This window comes from Macrobrachium rosenbergii, chromosome 37 (genome assembly GCF_040412425.1).
Source record: "Macrobrachium rosenbergii isolate ZJJX-2024 chromosome 37, ASM4041242v1, whole genome shotgun sequence".
NCBI classification, from domain to species: Eukaryota; Metazoa; Arthropoda; class Malacostraca; order Decapoda; family Palaemonidae; genus Macrobrachium; species Macrobrachium rosenbergii.
The window spans coordinates 21821537-21841536 of record NC_089777.1 but is presented as its reverse complement, the minus strand read 5'-3'; the positions used below and the strand labels follow the sequence as shown (position 1 = coordinate 21841536).

The following is a 20000-nucleotide window of genomic DNA, read 5'->3' as shown; positions in this document are numbered from 1 at the left end:
AATTGCGTAATAAGATCGCCCACAAATTTCCCGCGCGCTCGTGATCTGTGTATCGGCTCGTTTCGACTGAGGACTAGAGACGATCTCGTAATTGTTTGAGATCGTCTTTCAATCTTTCTTTTCCTCCTCCTCTTCCTCCTCTTCCTTCTTCTTCTTCTTCTTCTTCTTCTTCTTCTTCTTCTTCTTCTTCTTCTTCTTCAGTGAGTTTCTTGTCTTTGTTTTGGATATGTTTCATCATCACTGGGTCTATAGTACCTTCGGTGAATGAATGAATGAATGAACGCATGAATGAATGGTAGTTGTGGGAACGAAACAGAATGGCATGAATAACTGTGGGAAGAGGCGTCACAACAGGTGCAACGAGGCAGCGTGGAAGTAGGTGCAAAGCAGTTGAACAATCATGATGTTATGTCCGTCGTTATTTGAAGAATGTTCACAGTCACTTTGGTTACGGAAGGAATAAATAATTTCTTGACTGGTTATGAATTGCCTGAGGTCACAGACAGGCAGGCAGGGCACACACACACACACACACACACACACACACACACACACACACACACACACACACATATATATATATATATATATATATATATATATATATATATATATATATATATATATATATATAAATTTCTGACTCACATCAGGATCGAACCCAGATCTTTCAATTGCAGTTGCCCTTAGGTTCCAACTTCTTTTACGACTTGTATGGCCTAGTGGGCAGCGCCCGTGCCTTTCAATTGAAAGACCTGGTTCGATCCTGATGCGAGTCAGAAATTTATTTCTGTTCCCACGTGATTGTGTGTTGATTATATATATATGTATGTATGTATGTATATATATATATATATATATATATATATATATATATATATATATATATATATAAATGTGTATTTATGTAAGTGAATCTAAACCTCTTGAAGCGTAAACCGAATCAAGTTTAAATGACACGTTTTCATTTCAGTTATTTAACTGAGCGAGGTCACATCAATTGAGAGAGAGAGAGAGAGAGAGAGAGAGAGAGAGAGAGAGAGAGATAAATTACTGGTAAAGGTAGACTAATATAGAGCAGAGATTCTATTTCTGAACACTTTTATTATCTTCTGTTCCCTTTCATCTTCAGCTTCGTTTGTGAACCCTCTCTCTCTCTCTCTCTCTCTCTCTCTCTCTCTCTCTCTCTCTCTCTCTGTATCTATTTATCCGTCTGTCTGTCAATTCATCTGTACTTAATGTTTGACATACTTCTCTCTCCCTCTCTGTTCCTCTGTAGTGCAGCTTTGAAATCTCTCTCTCTCTCTCTCTCTCTCTCTCTCTCTCTCTCTCTCTCTCTCTCTCTCTCTCTCTGTAGTGCAGCTTTGAAATCTCTCTCTCTCTCTCTCTCTCTCTCTCTCTCTCTCTCTCTCTCTGTGTGTGTGTTCTTCTGCAGTGCAGCTTTGAAATTCTCTCTCTTTCTCTCTCTCTCTCTCTCTCTCTCTCTCTCTCTCTCTCTCTGTTCTTCTGTAGTGCAGCTTTGAAATTCTCTTTCTCTCTCTCTCTCTCTCTCTCTCTCTCTCTCTCTCTCTCTCTCTCTCTCTCTCTCTCTCTCTCTCCTTATCTGTTCTTCTGTAGTGCAGCTTTGAAATTCTCTCTCTCTCTCTCTCTCTCTCTCTCTCTCTCTCTCTCTCTCTCACCAGTTTCAAAACTCTGAATCTCCTCCTCGTCACAGGAGACAGACGAATGTCCCCCTTTCGTGCAGACCACCATCCATACATCTCCGAGGACCCTTGAAAGAGGAAGCAGAGAAGGGACGGCGCTTAAGAATCAGCAGAGGCAGAAGCAGGAGGAGACGTACCCTCACTTAAAGGGAGCCTTATTGCGTCCTCTACATGAGATGACTTCGAATATGGTCGTTTCGTCCCTCTAGTTTCCAAGGGGGCGACTTTGTATACGTTTGTGTGTGTGTTGATCCATCTCGTACCTTTTATGCAGTGATTCCACCAACCTACCTTACGGCTCCGAAGACCTTCTGTAGCTACGGATTCCCCTCGAGCGCTTTCATTCGTGAAAAGCGTACGCGCCACGCGCTGTCGCGCTCGCGGGCAGGCGGGCAGGAACTCTCCTTACCTATCAAATGTGGACCCACGAAGCTTCAGCGGTTCTTTTCGTATTTATTACGGCGACCGACCTTTTGATTATTACGTAAACGTTCAGCGGTCCTCGTTTCAAAAGCGTCGTTCGGACCCGGATTTCGTTAGACGCCAGTTTAAAATGACTTCGGTTTGGAAGATGAGAAGTGGAATATACTTCTCTTCCCTTCATTAACTTACTAGACGAAAAGTGAAAGACACTTTTTCTCCTGTCGTTACCTTACTTGTGAGACTAACTAATGGTGACGTAACAGCGAATCTGAATAAGGGGACGAGAGTTAAAATGTGTCTATTGTTCTCGTAGTCCAAACCTATGAGAGGGTACGGTAATTTTTACTTTCTCTCTCTCTCTCTCTCTATCTCTCTCTCTCTCTCTCTCTTAGTCCAAACTGTGAGAGGGTGAGGTAATTTTTCCCTTTCTCTCTCTCTCTCTCTCTCTCTCTCTCTCTCTCGACAAATATCTAAGCTGCATCCCAGACCATCCAAGATTGGAAGATGCAAAATATACCGGAAGATGCATTAGCAATTCTTTGGTAGACATCAAAGGTGCCTCACACTGAGGGACCTGGGGCAACCCGAAAGAACTGTAAGGTCTGTAAGGTAAGGCTCTCTCTCTCTCTCTCTCTCTCTCTCGTAGTCCAAAGCTGTGTGCGGGTAAGGTAATTTTCCTCTCTCCCTCTCTCTCTCCCTCTCTCTCTCTCTCTCTCTCTCTCTCTCTCTTTCTCCACCCCCCTTGGCCGCAGGAGAAAGGCGGCTTCTTCGTACCCAGATGATAACGGGAGGGCGTCTCTGGAACAGCCCAGACCCACCCACAACCACCCTCCCCACACAACGTACCCTAAAAGTACCGAAAGTAGCGCCGAAGAAGAGGCTGTGGAGGAGGAGGTGGGTGAGGGGGAGGAGGAGGAGGAGGAGTAGGGGAAGAGGGTAGGGAGGGGAGGGAGGATGATGAAGGGGAGGCATTAGTACCCTGGCAACAACGCAGTGCCTCACTCACCTTAGGGGGGAGGGAGGAGGAGGAGGAGGAGGAGGAGGAGGAGGAGGAGGGGAGGGGAGGAAAGGGGGAGGGGGCGGTATTGAGAGGAGATGGAGGCATTAGTACCCTGGCAACAGCGCAGTGCCTCACTCACGGAGGCATGCCCACAAGTGCCACCTCATCTCTCAACGTACCGTCCTTTGATGGGATGGTACCTGGGGACGGGAAGGGGGAGAGGGAGGCAGGGGAAGGATGGGGAGGGGGGGAAACAGGTGGCCCTAGGTGTTCCCAAAATGTCGGGGACCCCAGGTCTAACTCCCTCAGCCCTTTGTACCAAGGCAGGAGGAAAAATGCCTCACACGGCGGGACATGCCTACAAGGACCTCTCTCTCCCTTCTCTCCTCCTCCTCCTCCTCCTCCTCCTCCTCCTCCCCTTCCAATTCTTTATATACTCTCCTCGTACCGTCCTCTCGGGGGTTCTTGGGAGACAAAGGCGCTCTGAGGTAGAATTTGGAAAGCAATATTGAACCGGTACTGAGAAATATGTAGTAGAAGTAGATTTAAAGTTTTTTTTTTTCTAAACTCATCTCTAATTGCAGGGCAAGACCAGAGGTCCACACCGGATCACTTACTTCCTTTCATACCCTGTTACACCTTACTACATTTGCGGACCGCCTTCAGACAAAGGCCCGTGTTGGTATAAGGCCAGGTGAATCTAGACCAATAACGAATGTAGAGAAATCACCTTTAATAAAACGGTGTGAGTAATAATAATTAGGTTTCAACTGTGTTCTGACCACGAGATTCAACAGTAGCATTGCTAAAATCAATTGCACGTCAAATAATTTCTGTAGTATATAGTATTAGCAACTTTTTGAAGCAGTATTTTCAGTATATTATAGGTGAATCTAAACCGGGTAACCAATGTAGAAAAACCTTTGATATTAATACTCTGTGAATAATAATAATAATAATAATAATAATAATAATAATAATAATAATAATAATAATAATAATAATAATAATAATAATAATAATGTTCCAACTTCGTATATATATTATATCAAGATAAAACTAGTTTCAGAACAAACTATTTTTCTCTGTCCTTTTTAAATAGAGAGTAAATCTCGGGTCAAAACAAATTCTTGAAAATTAGTCTCATGGGAAAACAGTTCTTAAAATCTTAATCATTAACCAAATTGAAAGTCGTGATCTAAACCTTAGCCCCCATAAAAATGGAGTCTAAATCCTATGTCGAAAAAAAATCTCAGAACTTAAAAATTAATTATATACCAAAACAGTTTTTGAAACTAGATCAGTGACCCTCAAAATTCCAAGAATCTAAATCTCAGCCATAAAAAACTGTAGAACTTGAATCGTAGGTCGAAAAAATTCTCAGAACTTGACAATAATTAATCACGAGCCAAAACAGTTTTTGAAAACTGGTTCACTCACCAAAAAAAATTATCACAATCTAAATCTCAGGAAAAAAAAAAAGAATAAATTATCAGGGAATTTCAAATCGTACGTCAAAAAAATCTCAGACCTTAAATCCTTGGTAAAATAAAAAGTATTTAGTGATTACCTTTCAAAATGCAAGCAGATTTTCTTGCGTCGTCGAAAGGTTTAATGTGCTTCTTATTTGAGGTCTCCCCTCCTCCAAAAACACTAAAAAAGGATTGAAAAAGCCGATGACGTCACAGTACCTGAAAATAAAAAGCACATTATTGACAATACGAGATCAGTGTTCCTGAATACCTTGACTTAAATTAAAATGCGATATTCTTGTAAAGTCCATTAAGAGTATGAGGTTTACCTCAGGTTCTTATAAAGTCATTGATAAGTTTGAAGTAAATCTGGAACTGACAAGCGTGAGGAATAAATCAGGTTATAAAGTCATTGTTAAGTATGAGATAAATTTGGAATTGATAGTATAATGAATAGCCTAAACAATTCTGATTAAGTCATTGATAAGTGTGAGGTAAAACTGACAATGATAAGTATGAGTTATGAGATCGATACTTATATAATAAATACTAAATATGAAATCGATACTTATATAATAAATATTAAATATAAGATAAATTTAGAATTCAGGATGAGATGTCTCTCGGGAATCTCGTAAAGTCACCGATAAAACTGATGAAGTACGAAGTATAGCTCAGGAATCTTATAGTGTGTCCCAGAAATATGAGGCATAGCTCAGGAACCGTATACTATGACCCAGAAGTGTGAGTACAGCTCAGGAATCTTGAAATATAACTAAAAAAAAAATAATAATAATTGAAAAGAATAAAATTAGTTTTAGAAATTCGAAAATTTCACTGAGAAGTATAAAGCACAACCTAAAATTATTAGTTATTGAGAAATATGGGATATCAGGTAATGTAACATTGAAATTGTATTAAACAATCCTAGCTACAGCAAAAAACCTTCAGTAATGCCTGCAGTGCACCATGTGAAGTGCAGTGGTGACACTATCCCCGTACAGGGGAAGGGAATTCAAAAAGGGGGATGAATTATGGCGTAGGATGAAATAGAGCATAATACGAAAGGGAATAATGGAAAGAAGAATAACTTTAATCAGTAAAAATAAAACCGGTAATAGACAAAATAAATAAAGACATCTTGTTGAAGCATAACGAAAGCATGATACGAAAGGGAATAACGAAAACAAGAATAATTTACCTAAATAAAAACCTGATAACGAAAAAAAAAAACTTTGATAACTTAAAAAATAAAACCGACGATAAACAAAATGGTTTTTTGCCTTCAAAGGAAACAAAATAAAAGACACCTTGTTAAGGCGTAACGAAACCACAACACGAAAAGGGAATAACGAAAACAAGAATAATACATCTGAAAAGAGAATCTGATAACCAAAAAAACTTTGATAACTTAAAATAAAACCGATGATAAACAAAAAAATTTTTAGCTTCAAAAAGAAAATTAATAATTGTTAAGGCATAACGAAACCGTACTAAGAAAGGGGAATAACGAAAACAAGAATAATATATAATAAAATAAGCTGATAACAAAAAAAACTTTGATAACATAAAATAAAAAAATTTTTTTAAAAATTTCTAATCGAGGGAAAACAGGTGACGACACATGAACGGAGGGGCAATTTGCCCCTTGATTTTTGGAAAGGCGATTATTAGATATCCGGAAAGGAGAGGGACCTAAAATTGGACGAGAGAGTAATTAAGGTTATTGCACAGAGCGGAATCATCACATTCACACAGGGCGCATGGCAGGGGAAATTCCTATTTATAATGTATAAACGTGATTTGTCCCAAATTGCTGACGTTCGCTTTATGCAACCTTTCGAGCTGTTGAGGTTTGGAACAAATGAAGGTGGTTACCAGAAGAAAATAGATGATGGTTAAAAAAGATATTTTTTTTTTTTATATTCAATTGACTTTAAATTTTCTTTTTAATCAGATGCGTGGGAGACCTTATGCAGTAGGTTGGCTTACGTGGTTAAGTAGGTGCAGTTTGGGATTTTGCGATACGGGAGTTAACGAATTCAATTTTTTTAATATTTTGTTAATATTATATATACAGTATATATATATATATATATATATATATATATATATATATATATATATATATATATATATATATATATATATATATATATATATATATATATATATGATATATATATAGTATATATATATATATATATATATATATATATATATATATATATATATATATATATATATATATCTTATATATATATATATACAATATATACAGCAGGAACATGTACTTACAGATGGACTTGCTGTAATCTCTCTCTCTCTCTCTCTCTCTCCTTTCTCTCTCTCTCTATTTCTCAGCCTATCTACTGTTTTGCTAAAAAAATAACAACAGTAAAACAGAATTACTCCTGGATTCTACCCTCAAAACCCTCAAAAATATTACCAGCATCACCAACCCACCACCAGCAGCGACGCCAGAGAAACCACCATCTCAGAAATAGAGCGAAACTCGTAACAACCTATACTTAGGAGACGGCCTTGAAACATCCAATATCACAATCCCCACAAAGATTACCGCTGTTCATTTATTAACATAATAATTCCGCGAACTCCCATAACAAACAGTTTTAATCAAAACTTGAGAAATGGGAGTCCTTCATTCGCCCGAGGAATGCATATATAAATACGCTCTCTGGCCCTCTAAGTCAAAACATGTTTACTCACAATTAAATATCGACGCAAACCAGCTGTGATACAACAATTCAGCAAAGTGCCCCCAGCGAATATTGCCGTACTTGAGAGACAATGCCGGACAACAAAGAGTTTCGGAGAATTTAGCGAAGGTCGTTCGTAATGGAGTTTCTGTTTCGCATGCTACTTTGCGTTTTAACCTTCGCTCGCCATTTTTCTGTGCTTAAGGCCGGTGTTCATTGTTCGCTGTTGCAGCCAGTCAAGCGGAAGTTCGTCTGAAATTTGATTTCGGGGGCGGGAGGGAATCTCGTCCCTTTATCGGGTTACACGAAGTATTAGATGCTGATGTAATCATTTGTTGTTAAATTACCATCTATAGTCCAATAATACTGTGTAATTTAGTGTAGAAAGAGACACGTACACAATTACAAAACTTGCATGTGCTTACAGATGGAACGTTCGACACATGCTCACGCATGCGCACAAACAAACCCACTCTCTTGGCATAGCGAGATGAGACGCATGAATACAACTACTATTTTGTGCCTTCATTAAGTCCGTAAATTAGTGTACAAAGATACACGTACACTTTCATAAAACCGACATAGGCCTACAGATTGAAAGTTCGACGAGCAGATAATCACGCATGCGTAAAACCCACAATACTTTATTGGCATATAGCAGAATGAGACGCGTAGGTACTAGTAATTATCATGTTTCCAGTGAGTGCGTAAGTTAGTTTATAAACAGAAACATACATGAAGATAAAACCCACGTAGGCCTACAGATTGAACGATCGACATGCACGCAGACACACGCATGCGCAGAACATCCAAGCACACTTTCTTGGCATAGCAGAATGAGACACATTAGTACTAGTAACTAACATGTGCCTAGTATGAGTGCGCAAGTTAGTGTATAAAGACACATATACACGCTTACTGAACTGACATAGGCCTACAGATAGAACGATGGACATAAACGCAGACACACGCATGCGCAAAACCCACGAGCACACTTTCAAGGCATGGCAGAATAAGACGCATTAATACCAGCAACTGGTTAGTGCCTTCAGTGAGTACGTGAGTTAGTATATAACCAGACACGCATATAAAGACAAAACCGACATAGGCCTACAGATAGAACGATGGACATGCACGCAGAGACACGCATGCGCAAAACCCACGAGCACACGTTCTTGTCATAGCAAAATGAGACGCATTCATACCAGCAACTGCTCTGTGTCTTCAGTGAGTCACTAAAAAAACTCCCGGTTTTCCCAAGTTGGCTCCAAACTCCCTCCGTTTCTGGAGACGGAGCTGACTAGCTCCTTTCTCCAGAAAGAAGGGGGAATAAGTCTCCCTTCTCGGGATAAAAGCGGTTGGGGCTAGACCCCCTATCCATCCATATATTGCCCAGGCCACCAGCAGTAACCCCTTTTTTTTATGAGTAGTTTATGGTGGCATATGCCGTTTGGAAATTCACTTCGTAGAAAGCTCACGAAGAATTGGTCAGTGGTGACAGCTGTGGGTAAAAGATTTCGCTGGTTTTTAAAACTGTTTTGATATATATATATATATATATATATATATATATATATATATATATATATATATATATATATATATATATATATATCATATTTATATATATATATATATATATATATAATCTCGAATATAATATATATATATACGAAGCCGAAAATATATATATATGGCGGTCGCGAGAATATACCCGCGTTATATATTACGTTGCCGATATAGGATATATATATATATATGTCGTTTTCAGATATATTTTGTTATAGGTTATAGGTTAGGTTAGGTTGGTTAGGTTAGGTTAGGTTGGGTTAGGTTAGGTTAGGTTATAATATATATATTATATATATATATTAGAATTATATATATATATATATATATATATATATATATATATATATATATATATATACATATATATATATATATATATATATATATATATATATATATATATATATATATATATATATATATATATATATATATATATATATATATATATATATATAATATATATATATATATAATATCTGTTGTGCACAAGCATCATATTCACCACTCTCCCATTTCTACAATTATTGTTTATTCGCAAAACAATTCTCTCTCTCTCTCTCTCTCAGCCGCGACGTGAACGTCGATCTACAAACTGTTGCAAATCAACACACTGAACAAAAAAAAAATGTTTTCAAAAACGAGTGACCTAATAATGTCTCTTTCTTGACTATTCGCCGTGAAACATTTGATATCTTTGAATGAGAAATCGGTGAATATTACAGCGCGGTGGAATAACGAAAAAAAAAAATGAATAAAAAAATATATATCTTTTCTGACGAGAAGTGAGAATTTTTTTGATTTTATTTTACTCTGTATTACAAAGCTGATGCTGAAAGACTGAATGTGTATCTCCCCCTTCCATATTACCCACCCATTTCCCCCCTCCCATCTCCCCTTCCCATCCCCCTCCCATCTCCTCCTATCATCTCCCCTTCCCATCCCCTCACATCTCCCCTTCCTAACTCACCCTCTCATCTCTCCTTTCCATGTCTCCTCCCATATACCCCTCACCCTTCCATCTCCCATCTCCTCCCATTCCCCATCTCATCTCCCCTCCCATTTCCCCTTCCCATCCCCTCCCATCTCCTTCTCCCATCCCCCTATCCGCCTCTCATCTCCCCTTCCTGTCTCCCCCTCTCATCTCTCCTTCCCATGTCCCCCTCCCCTTCCATCTCCCATCTCCCTGCCCATCCCCATCTCATCTCCCCCTCCCATTTCCTCTTCCCATCCCCTTCCCATCTCCCTCCCCTTCCATCCCAATCTCCTGACCATCCCCATCTCATCTCCCCCTCCCATTTCCCCTTCCCATCTCCTCCCTTCCATTTCCCATCTCCCCTAACATCCCCATCTCATCTCCCTATCCCATTTCCCCTTCCCATCCCCTTCCCATCTCCTCCTCCCATCTCCTCCTCCCATCTCCCCCTCCCATTTCCCCTTCCCATCTCTCCTCCTCCCCTTCCCTCCTCCCACGCGAACTTCTCTTTTGTTTAAAAGGACAGCGATTAAATATATCAGACAAATACTTCGCGTACAACCGCTCTGGCAGAACCCAGCTCAAGCTAAAACCGACCGATAAACGACGCCAAATGAATGAAGTAAGATTCAATCCCGGCGAGACCTGAAAGCCACCAGATTTTATTCCATTTGATAAAAGTGGGGGATTAATCTGCAAGTGCGGGATAAGCGAACAGCGAGAAAAAAAAGCGAATTAGATAGATCTATTTCTCTTACTCTCTCCCAGACTCGATATTTTTATCTTTAAACGAGTAAACAATGCGACGAAGCTTCTTCGGCGCAGTCGAGTTTTCTGTACAGCCGCCGCCCGTGAAACTCAGCCGCGGTACGGTGGTGGCCTCAGACACGGCCCGTGAAATTATTAGTCGCGGCGCATGAAACTTTCAGCCTCGGCTCGGTGGTGGCCTGTGTTGTTGGCACCTATAGCGGTGCCAGATGCACGATTATGGCTAACTTTCACCTTAAATCAATTAAAAACTACTGAGGCTAGAGGGCTGCAATTCGGCATGTTTGATGATTGGAGGGTGGATGATCAACATACCAATTTACAGCCCTCTAGCCTCAGTGGTTTTTAAGATCTGAGGGCGGACAGAAAAAGTGCGGACGGACAGACAAAGCCGGCACAATACTTTCCCTTTACAGAAAACTTAAAAAGAAGTACAAGCAATCAGGCAAGCCTTTTCTAATACAGAAATTCTCTACAATGCCATGTCTATTATATGAGCCTTTTATCTTATATTTCCTCCTTCTTGCGTGAAAACAAAAATTTACCAAGTCCAAAGGTGCTGAGGATAAGGCTGTTAGTTTCTACCTTCTTCTAAGAAATATCAGGATTTGGAGAAATGTGGCACATAGGTCCGAAACTGCATTTAGGCAAGGTCACATTCATTCGCCGAGACTTTCTTTGCAACTAATTAGTTATTCGATTCTGTTCACATCTTGAGATTGACCTTTCTTTTCGTACGCTTCACCACCCTGTTTGGGATAACTAGAGAAGCGACTTTCTCGTTTCCAAGGCAATTTCATTGTTCCCTTTTTGAAGGCAACGGAAAATTGGACCATGGTAAAAAGACTGTATATTATTATTATTATTATTATTATTATTATTATTATTATTATTATTATTATTATTATTATTATTATTATTATTAAAAAGGCTGGCCAACATCGCGGAGCCTGAAAAGCGAATTATAAGGAAAATAGAAAGATACTGTATAAGATAATTTCGTAAAATACAGCCATCCTTTTCAATAAGACCCATCTGAAAGAGGGTCTACACCCCTCATATTATTATTATTATTATTATTATTATTATTATTATTATTATTATTATTATTATTATTATTATTATTATTCAGAAGATGAAACCTATTCATACAGAACAAGCCCACCAAAGGGGCCACTGACTTGAAATTCAAGCTTCCAAAGAGTGTGGTTTTCATTAGGAAGAAGCAAGAGAAAGTAAAGGGAAATACGGAAAGAAGAGATACCACTTATTAAAAAAGAAAAAAAGAAATTAATAAATAGATAAAAACGCATTAAAATGCAAGAAGAATAGTCACAGGGTAGTAATGCATTGCATTTTCGCTTGAACTTCAGAAGTTCCAACTGCGCGACATCCTCTGAAGGGAGGTTGTTCCACAGTCCTACGGTGTGAGGAATAAAGGACCTCTGGAACCGAGAAGTTCGACAGCGAGGCTAAACATTTACTCCATATTGGTGCTGCTGTTCAACGAATCTGGTTGCTCTCTCTCAGCAGATAAAGGGGATCTGAGACCAATTGTGAATATGAAAGATCTCTGTTGAAATACAACTTATGAAAAAGTGACGAACAAGAAACCATCCATCGATGGTATTCGTAACATCAAAAATAATGATAAGAGTAAAATGAAGTTATATCCTGAAAAAATACAACCAAACATATATAACTTCACCGTCTCACGTTACCTATCTCGTCCACTAAAAGCCTAATACGAGAAACGTCACGGTTATTCGAACCGAGACTTTCGACATTTGAAAACACCAGAATGTTTGACGTTTCTTGATTAGTTTCTTTTCCGTCAAATAATCCATCCTTTTTTTATTTTTATTTTTTTTTTTTTTTTAGGACATAGAATTTGAAACCGTGTCGGCGGTTCTGGTTCCCCTTTTCCGAAACGTCGAGTTGAATCTCTCGGTTTGATATTGACAAAGTCGTTTCCTATTTCTTTAGTTTTTGACAGAATTGAGTGACTGAAGGAAGCTGATTTTTGTTGTGGATGAGATGACAAAATTCAATAGGATTTATATAGCTGCCAGCGACAAAAATGTCTTCAATACATCTAGTACATAACATCTTCCTACTTCTTTAGACGTTTGACAGAATTGAGTGAAGAATGAAGTTGATTTTTGTTGTGGATTTGTAGTTTTCAAATGTCGAAAGTCTTGGTTCGAATAACCGTGACGTTTCTCGTATTAGGCTTTTAGTGTACGAGAACGGTAATGAGACGGTGAAGAAATATATGTTTGGTTGTATTTTTTCAGAATATAACTTCATTTTACTGTTATTTATATAGTTGTCAGTGGCAAAAATGTCTTTGATATATTTAGTACATATATATCCTCCTATTTCTTTGGTTGTGAGATAAAGAACTGAGTGACGAAGTCCAGTTGATTTTTTGTATAGAATGGATGACTAAATTCAGTGGATTCTTTAAGCTTTGCAGTGACAAAAACTCCTTGACTTCTTAATTGGTTGGTGACAAAGTCTTGCTGATTTACCACAAGACTGGCAGACTTTGGGGATTTTGTTTTTGAAAGTGAAAAAGTGTTGGTCGATTCCTGTAGTTGAGTGATAAAGCGTTGTCTATGTCTTGAGAAGAGAGCGAGAAAGCGTTGCGCATCCCTGTGGTGAGAGAAACTGGGTCCTGTCGTATTTCTTCATTGCAGCAGTTTGAATAAACAGCCATCCCTCACTGCAGTAACTTGCAATAATAGCAACTCTCCAACTGCAAAAATTTGCGCTAATACCATCCCTCAGTGCAGTAACTTGCAATTATAACCATTCTCTCATCTGCAACAATTTCCGCTAATAGCCATCCTTCATTGCAATAACTTGCAACAATAATCGTTCACCATTGCAACAATTTGCCAAAAGCCATCCTTCATTGAAATAAACTGCAAAACTAACCATTGTCCACTACAAAAATTTGCAACAGCAGCCATCCTCCATTGCAATAGTTCGCAATAATAATCACCAAAGCCATCCTTCATTGCAATAACTTGCAATAATAACCATTCTTCACTGCGACAATTTGCATTAAAACAATCCTTCGTTACAATAACATGCAATAATAATCATTCTCCACTGCAACAATTTGCACCAAAGCCATCCTTCATTGCAATACATTGCAATAATAATCATTCTCCACTGCAACAATTTACACCAAAGCCATCCTTCATTGCAATAACTTGCAATAATATTCATTCTCCACTGCAACAATTTACACCAAAGCCAGCCTTCATTGCAATACCTTGCAATAACAATCATTCTCCACTGCAACAATTTACACCAAAGCCATCCTTCATTGCAACAACTTGCTATAATATTCATTCTCCACTGCAACAATTTACACCAAAGCCAGCCTTCATTGCAATAACTTGCAATAATAATCATTCTCCACTGCAACAATTTGCACCAAAGCCATCCTTCATTGCAACAACTTGCAATAATATTCATTCTCCACTGCAACAATTTGCACCAACAGACATCCTTCATTGCAATAATTAAAAAAATAACAGCTGTCTTTCATTGCAATAATTTACAATAATAACCATTCTCCACTTCAACAATTTGCCCTAATAGTTAACATTAACAGCATTTCCTCATTCATCTTAAAAATAATGTGAAAAAAACAGCCATACTCCAATGCAACAGTCTGCAATAATTATCATCCTTTTCTGCGACAAGTTCATACTAACAGCAACGCTTCATTACAAACATTCGCTCTGATAACCATTCTTCAATATAACAATTGCACTAGTTGCCAACCACTCCCGTCAGCCTCCCCATAAGATAGATAATAGAAAGCAATATATATATATATATATATATATATATATATATATATATATATATATATATATATATATATATATATATATATATATATATATATATATATATATATATATGAAATACTCTTTTTGCAGGCATAGCAATCAACTGAGGCAGTCTTCTCCAATCATTCTTGAGAATTTTGCTATCGAGATAGACGTGCTTATTCTAGCCAGGTATCCTAAGGCCATTCTCACACCTAATCTCTCTCTCTCTCTCTCTCTCTCTCTCTCTCTCTCTCTCTCTCTTTAATGGAAATGCAAGTTAAATATTTTCAGATCTGTACGAAATTTATTTTTAAACTCTCTCTCTCTCTCGTTGCCCAGTTCTGTACAACTTCTGGTTCATGAACATTGGTGGTCGTAGGGAAGATTCTCTCTCTCTCTCTCTCTCTTTCTCTCTCTCTCTCTCTCTCTTTCTCTCTCTCTCTCTCTCTCTCTCTCTCTCTCTCTCTCTCTCTCTCTCTCTCTTTTCTAGTGTGCTTCTTATATTTCTTGTAATGCCCTCCAGACAAAATGGAAGAAAAACAAACGCGGTCAGACGCCATTCTATCCTATTACAAAATTTCATTTCCTGTCTAGACTCTTTTTCTTTTGTTATTTTCAGATCTGTCTGTCTCTCTCTCTCTCTCTCTCTCTCTCTCTCTCTCTCTCTCTGTTTGCCTCTATCTGTCTGTCTGTCTGTTTGTCTCTGTCTGTCTGTCTCTCTTTCTCTGTTTGTCTCTCTCTCTCTCTCTCTCTCTCTCTCTCTCTCTCTCTCTCTCTCCAGACACACACGAAGAATTTCATACAGGTATTTTTACCTGGATGAAATTCTTCGTGTGTGTGTTTCTGATGAGAGAGAGAGAGAGAGAGAGAGAGAGAGAGAGAGAGAGAGAGAGAGAGAGAGAGAGAGAGAGAGAATAATTTCATCCAGGTATTTTTGCATAGAGTTGATTGTTGATTCTGCAATCTCTCTGCATCTATAGGTTTTTCTTTTGCACAATTTACGGCAATTCTTTCCTCTCGCGTTTGTGGGTTGTGGGTTTTTGTTTTCTCCCTTATTTTTGTTTTAAGTTCCTTGTTGTTTTTAGTTTTGTGAAAAGAAAACTATTGTGCCGCTTTGTCTGTCCGTCCGCACTTTTTCTGACCGCTCTCAGATCTTAAAAACTACTGAGGCTAGAGGGCTGCAAATTGGTATGTTGATCAACCACCCTCCAATCATCAATCATACCAAATTGCATCTCTCTAGCCTCAGTAGTTTTCATTTTAGTTAAGGTTAAATTTAGCCATAATCGTGCTTCTGGCAACGCAACAACACAGGCCGCCACGGCCGGCTGAGAGTTTCATGGAACGCGGCTGCTAAAGCATTATACAGAGACCACCTAAAGATAGATCTATTTTCGGTGGCCTTGATTATGCGCTGTACAGAATACTCGATTGCGCGGAAGAAACTTCGGCGCATTTTTTACTTGTTTGTGTAATTCATTGGGTTCATAATATCTTGGGTTGGTCGCGTTATCCTCTGCTGTAATTCATTCCTGTGACTTAAAAAAATAAATGGAAAATAATTATATGCTACCAAGTAAAACTGGGAAATATCTTTTTTTCCAACTGGAAAAAAGTGTAATATTATATTTCATCAATTAAGTATTTCAATACATCCAATACGATAAAATTGGAAAACATTTTACTTCATTTGAAGAAAAGGGTAATATTATATTCCAACAAATGAATATTTCAATACGTTCTATAAAATAAAATTAGGAAATGTTTTTCTTCATCTGAAAAAAATAGGTAATATTATATTCCAACAATTAAATATTTCAATACATTTTGTACCAAAAAAATTAGGAAATATTTTTCTTCGTTAGAAAAAAGTTAGTATTAAATTCCATCAGCTAAAAATTCCAAAACATTCTCTGCGGTAAAAAAAGAGAAAAAAATATGGAATATATTCAATAGCTTAAAGTAATTGAATTTCTTTAATCTTTCACACAAATGGAAAATATTTTTTTCAACCAGAAAAATGGAGAAATTCTAAATTCTTCCTCAAAGATTCAACAACAAAACATTAACCAATTCTCTATGATATTGTAAATTGTAAATGTAAACATCACCAGACAATAAACTATGTTATGGCTAAAACGTAAACAATAAACAAACACCCTTATACACAAACAATCTAAGAAACCAGTACAAACAGACAAACGAAGCGACATGATTCTCAGAAAGGACAAGTGAAGTTTTTAGGTGGACCCTTCGACCTGCCGAATTACAGAGGTATTACACAGGTATTTCCGAAGCGCAGGTGTGATTCGACGTTTTGACGGAAGAGGGAGTGGACAGACACGTGTTGGTGATGAGATGGTTCGATGTCCAATTTCATTCTGTGGGTTTGTCGACCGTAAGCGTATTGCTGAGTTTCATGGAAGGTACCCAAGGGACGGGACGAAGAGAAGTGAATGCCACGAGAGAGAGAGAGAGAGAGAGAGAGAGAGAGAGAGAATCTTTCGTACAACCATTAACATTGGAGAACCAAAATTGGAGAGAGAGAGAGAGAGAGAGAGAGAGAGAGAGAGAGAGAGAGAGAGAGAGAGAGAGAGGGAGAGAGAGAATCTTTCGTACAACCATCAATATTTAGAACCAAAAATTGTAGAGAGAGAGAGAGAGAGAGAGAGAGAGAGAGAGAGAGAGAGAGAGAGAGAGAGAGAATCTTTCGTACAACCATTAACATTGGAGAACCAAAAATTGGAGAGAGAGAGAGAGAGAGAGAGAGAGAGAGAGAGAGGGAGAGAGAGAATCTTTCGTACAACCATCAATATTTAGAACCAAAAATTGTAGAGAGAGAGAGAGAGAGAGAGAGAGAGAGAGAGAGAGAGAGGGAGAGACAGAGGTTTCTTACAACTATTCAAAATAAAAAAACCAAGGGTTGTATAAAGCTTAGCAACAAGAGAGAGAGAGAGAGAGAGAGAGAGATAAACTTTCTTACAACCATCATTATTCTAAAACCGAAAGTTGAGAGTTATACAACGAGAGAGAGAGAGAGAGAGAGAGAGAGAGAGAGAGAGAGAGAGAGAGAGAGAGAGAGAGAGAGCTTTGTACAAAATCGTCAGCATTCAAAAAACCATAGCGAGTGGCTCAGACTTTCTTCGGAGGAAACTGATTATTTACGCCTGTCCTAATCTAGCTTAGAAACAATCCGAAAGTCATTTAGGATGAAAATCCTACTCTGTCTTAGGTTAATGTCGACCATATTAGCTTTTCTCCTGAGATATCGAGGTGAGGAAAACTGTTAGCTTCTCACCCGAGGCACCGAAGTGAGGAAAACCATTAGCTTTTCAACTGAGATACCGAGTTGAGGAAAACTATCAACTTCTCACCTGAGGTACCGAGGTGAGGAAAACTATCAACTTCTCACCTGAGGTACCGAGGTGAGGAAAACTATCAACTTCTCACCTGAGATACTGAGGTGAGGAAAACTATTAGCTTTTCACCTGAGATACCGAGGTGAGGACAACTATCAACTTCTCACCTGAGGTACCGAGGTGAGGAAAACTATCAACTTCTCACCTGAGATACTGAGGTGAGGAAAACTATTAGCTTTTCACCTGAGATCCCGAGGTGAGGAAAACTATCAACTTCTCACCTGAGATACTGAGGTGAGGAAAACTATTAGCTTTCCTCCTAAGATACCGAGGTGAGGAAAACTATCAACTTCACACCTGAATCACCAAGGTGAGGAAAACTATTAGCTTCTCACCTGAGATATCGAGGTGAGGAAAACTGTCAACTTCTCACCTGAGGTACCAAGGTGAGGAAAACTATCAACTTCTCACCTCAGGTACCGAGGTGAGGAAAACCTCTATCCAATTCTCAGGTTTCCCCGGATGTGCCATTAAGTTTAAGGCCTTGACTTTCAGAACAACAAGGAGCTTTTTTTTATATTCATCTATTACCATTTTTTTTACGTTAAATGAGCATAAATCTCTTTTAGTTTTGTATCTTTCTTTTTTATATATGAGCAATTTTATTTACTTATTTATTCATTTGTTTATTTGTATTTTGACTTGATACATAAGAACGTAATCCAGCTCTGAATAATGTTAAAAATGGCTGGATTACTTCAGTTGCTTCCGGCTAAGAATTTTTTCGGCAGCAAGTACCCGTGTTTGGGGAAGGGGGCCGAAAAATGTGGGGGTGGAGGAAGGGTGGGTATTGAGGGAGACCGGTTAGTATTAACCAAGAGGGCAGAGATGGAACTTTCAGCGTCAAAAAAGGAAGAAATATTTTGAGTCAGGAAACACAGAAGCAGAAAGGGAATTACCAAGCATGGCAGTAGAAGGAGCAGCTAATTCTGCGTTGATCTATTTCCATTAAGTCAGCTAATTCGACGTCGATCTGTAATTCCCCTAAAGTCAGTTAAGTAAGTGTCGATGTGTAATTTCCCCTAGGTCAGCTAATTCGATGTCGATTTGTAATTCCTCCAAAGTCAGCTAATTCGACGTCGATCTGTAATTCCTCCAAAGTTAGTTAATTCGACGTCGATCTGTAATTTCCGCCGAGTCAGCTAATTCGACGTCGATTTGTAATTTTTCGACGTTGATTTGTAATTTCCCTAAAGTCAGCTGATTCGACGTCGATCTGTAATTTCCCTCAAGTCAGCTAATTCGACGTCGATCTGTAATTTCCCTCAAGTCAGCTAATTCGACGTCGATCTGTGTTCTTCCAAAGTCAGCTAATTCGACGTCGATCTGTAATTCCTCCAAAGTTAGCTAATTCGACGTCGATCTGTAATTCCTCCAAAGTCAGCCAATTCGACGTCGATCAGTAATGTCCGTCAAGTCAGCTAATACGACGTCGAACTGAAAATTTTCCGTCACTAATTGGACGTCGAGCTGAATATTTTCCGTCACTAATTCGACGTCGACCTGTAATTTCGGCCAAGTCAGCTAATTCGACGTCGATTTCTAATTACCCCTAAAGTCAGCTAATTGGCATCGGCTTCCATAACCGCTGCGACGCCAAGTCACTGGAATTCATCAGTAATCAGTCAGCTAACTTTCTCTCCTGTGCTTCTCATCTCTTGAATGTTTGTCTAACTGATTCTTATATATTTATCTAGAATGAATGAACAGGGAGAGAGAGAGAGAGAGAGAGTAAAAACAGAGACTGAATGTACACATTCATCACTGAACAGGCATGTTATTGAAAACATACCGTGTGAATGTTCGCTTTGAAATCCGTTCTTCAAAGACAAAGATTTCAGCGCGCAAAAAAAAAGATAAATGGAGGAAGAAGGACGAGAAGAGAGAGAGAGAGAGAGAGAGAGAGAGAGAGAGAGAGAGAGAGAGAGAGAGAGTGTAACACGCAGCATAAGAAAAAAAATGTTTTTGATACAGAGTTATAGAGCGATCTCTCGACAACAAGATCCAATCAAATATCAGTGGATACGACGCTTCAACCTGAGGGCAGAAAGCAGGTAAAAAGAAGAAAGAGAAAGAGAAAGAGAGAGAGA

The 20000-nt window shown here is 38.6% G+C and overlaps 1 protein-coding gene across 1 annotated transcript in view; it reads left to right on the top strand.

Moving 5' to 3' along the window:
• The first annotated feature begins 3271 nt into the window (after positions 1-3271).
• LOC136825180 (sericin-2-like) overlaps positions 3272-20000 on the top strand; it is a 34052-nt gene continuing 17323 nt past the window's right edge. The window contains exons 1-2 of the mRNA XM_067081206.1: positions 3272-3420; positions 3711-3820. Of these exons, the coding sequence (XP_066937307.1) occupies positions 3272-3420; positions 3711-3820 (259 nt within the window). The remainder of the gene's footprint in view (positions 3421-3710; positions 3821-20000) is intronic.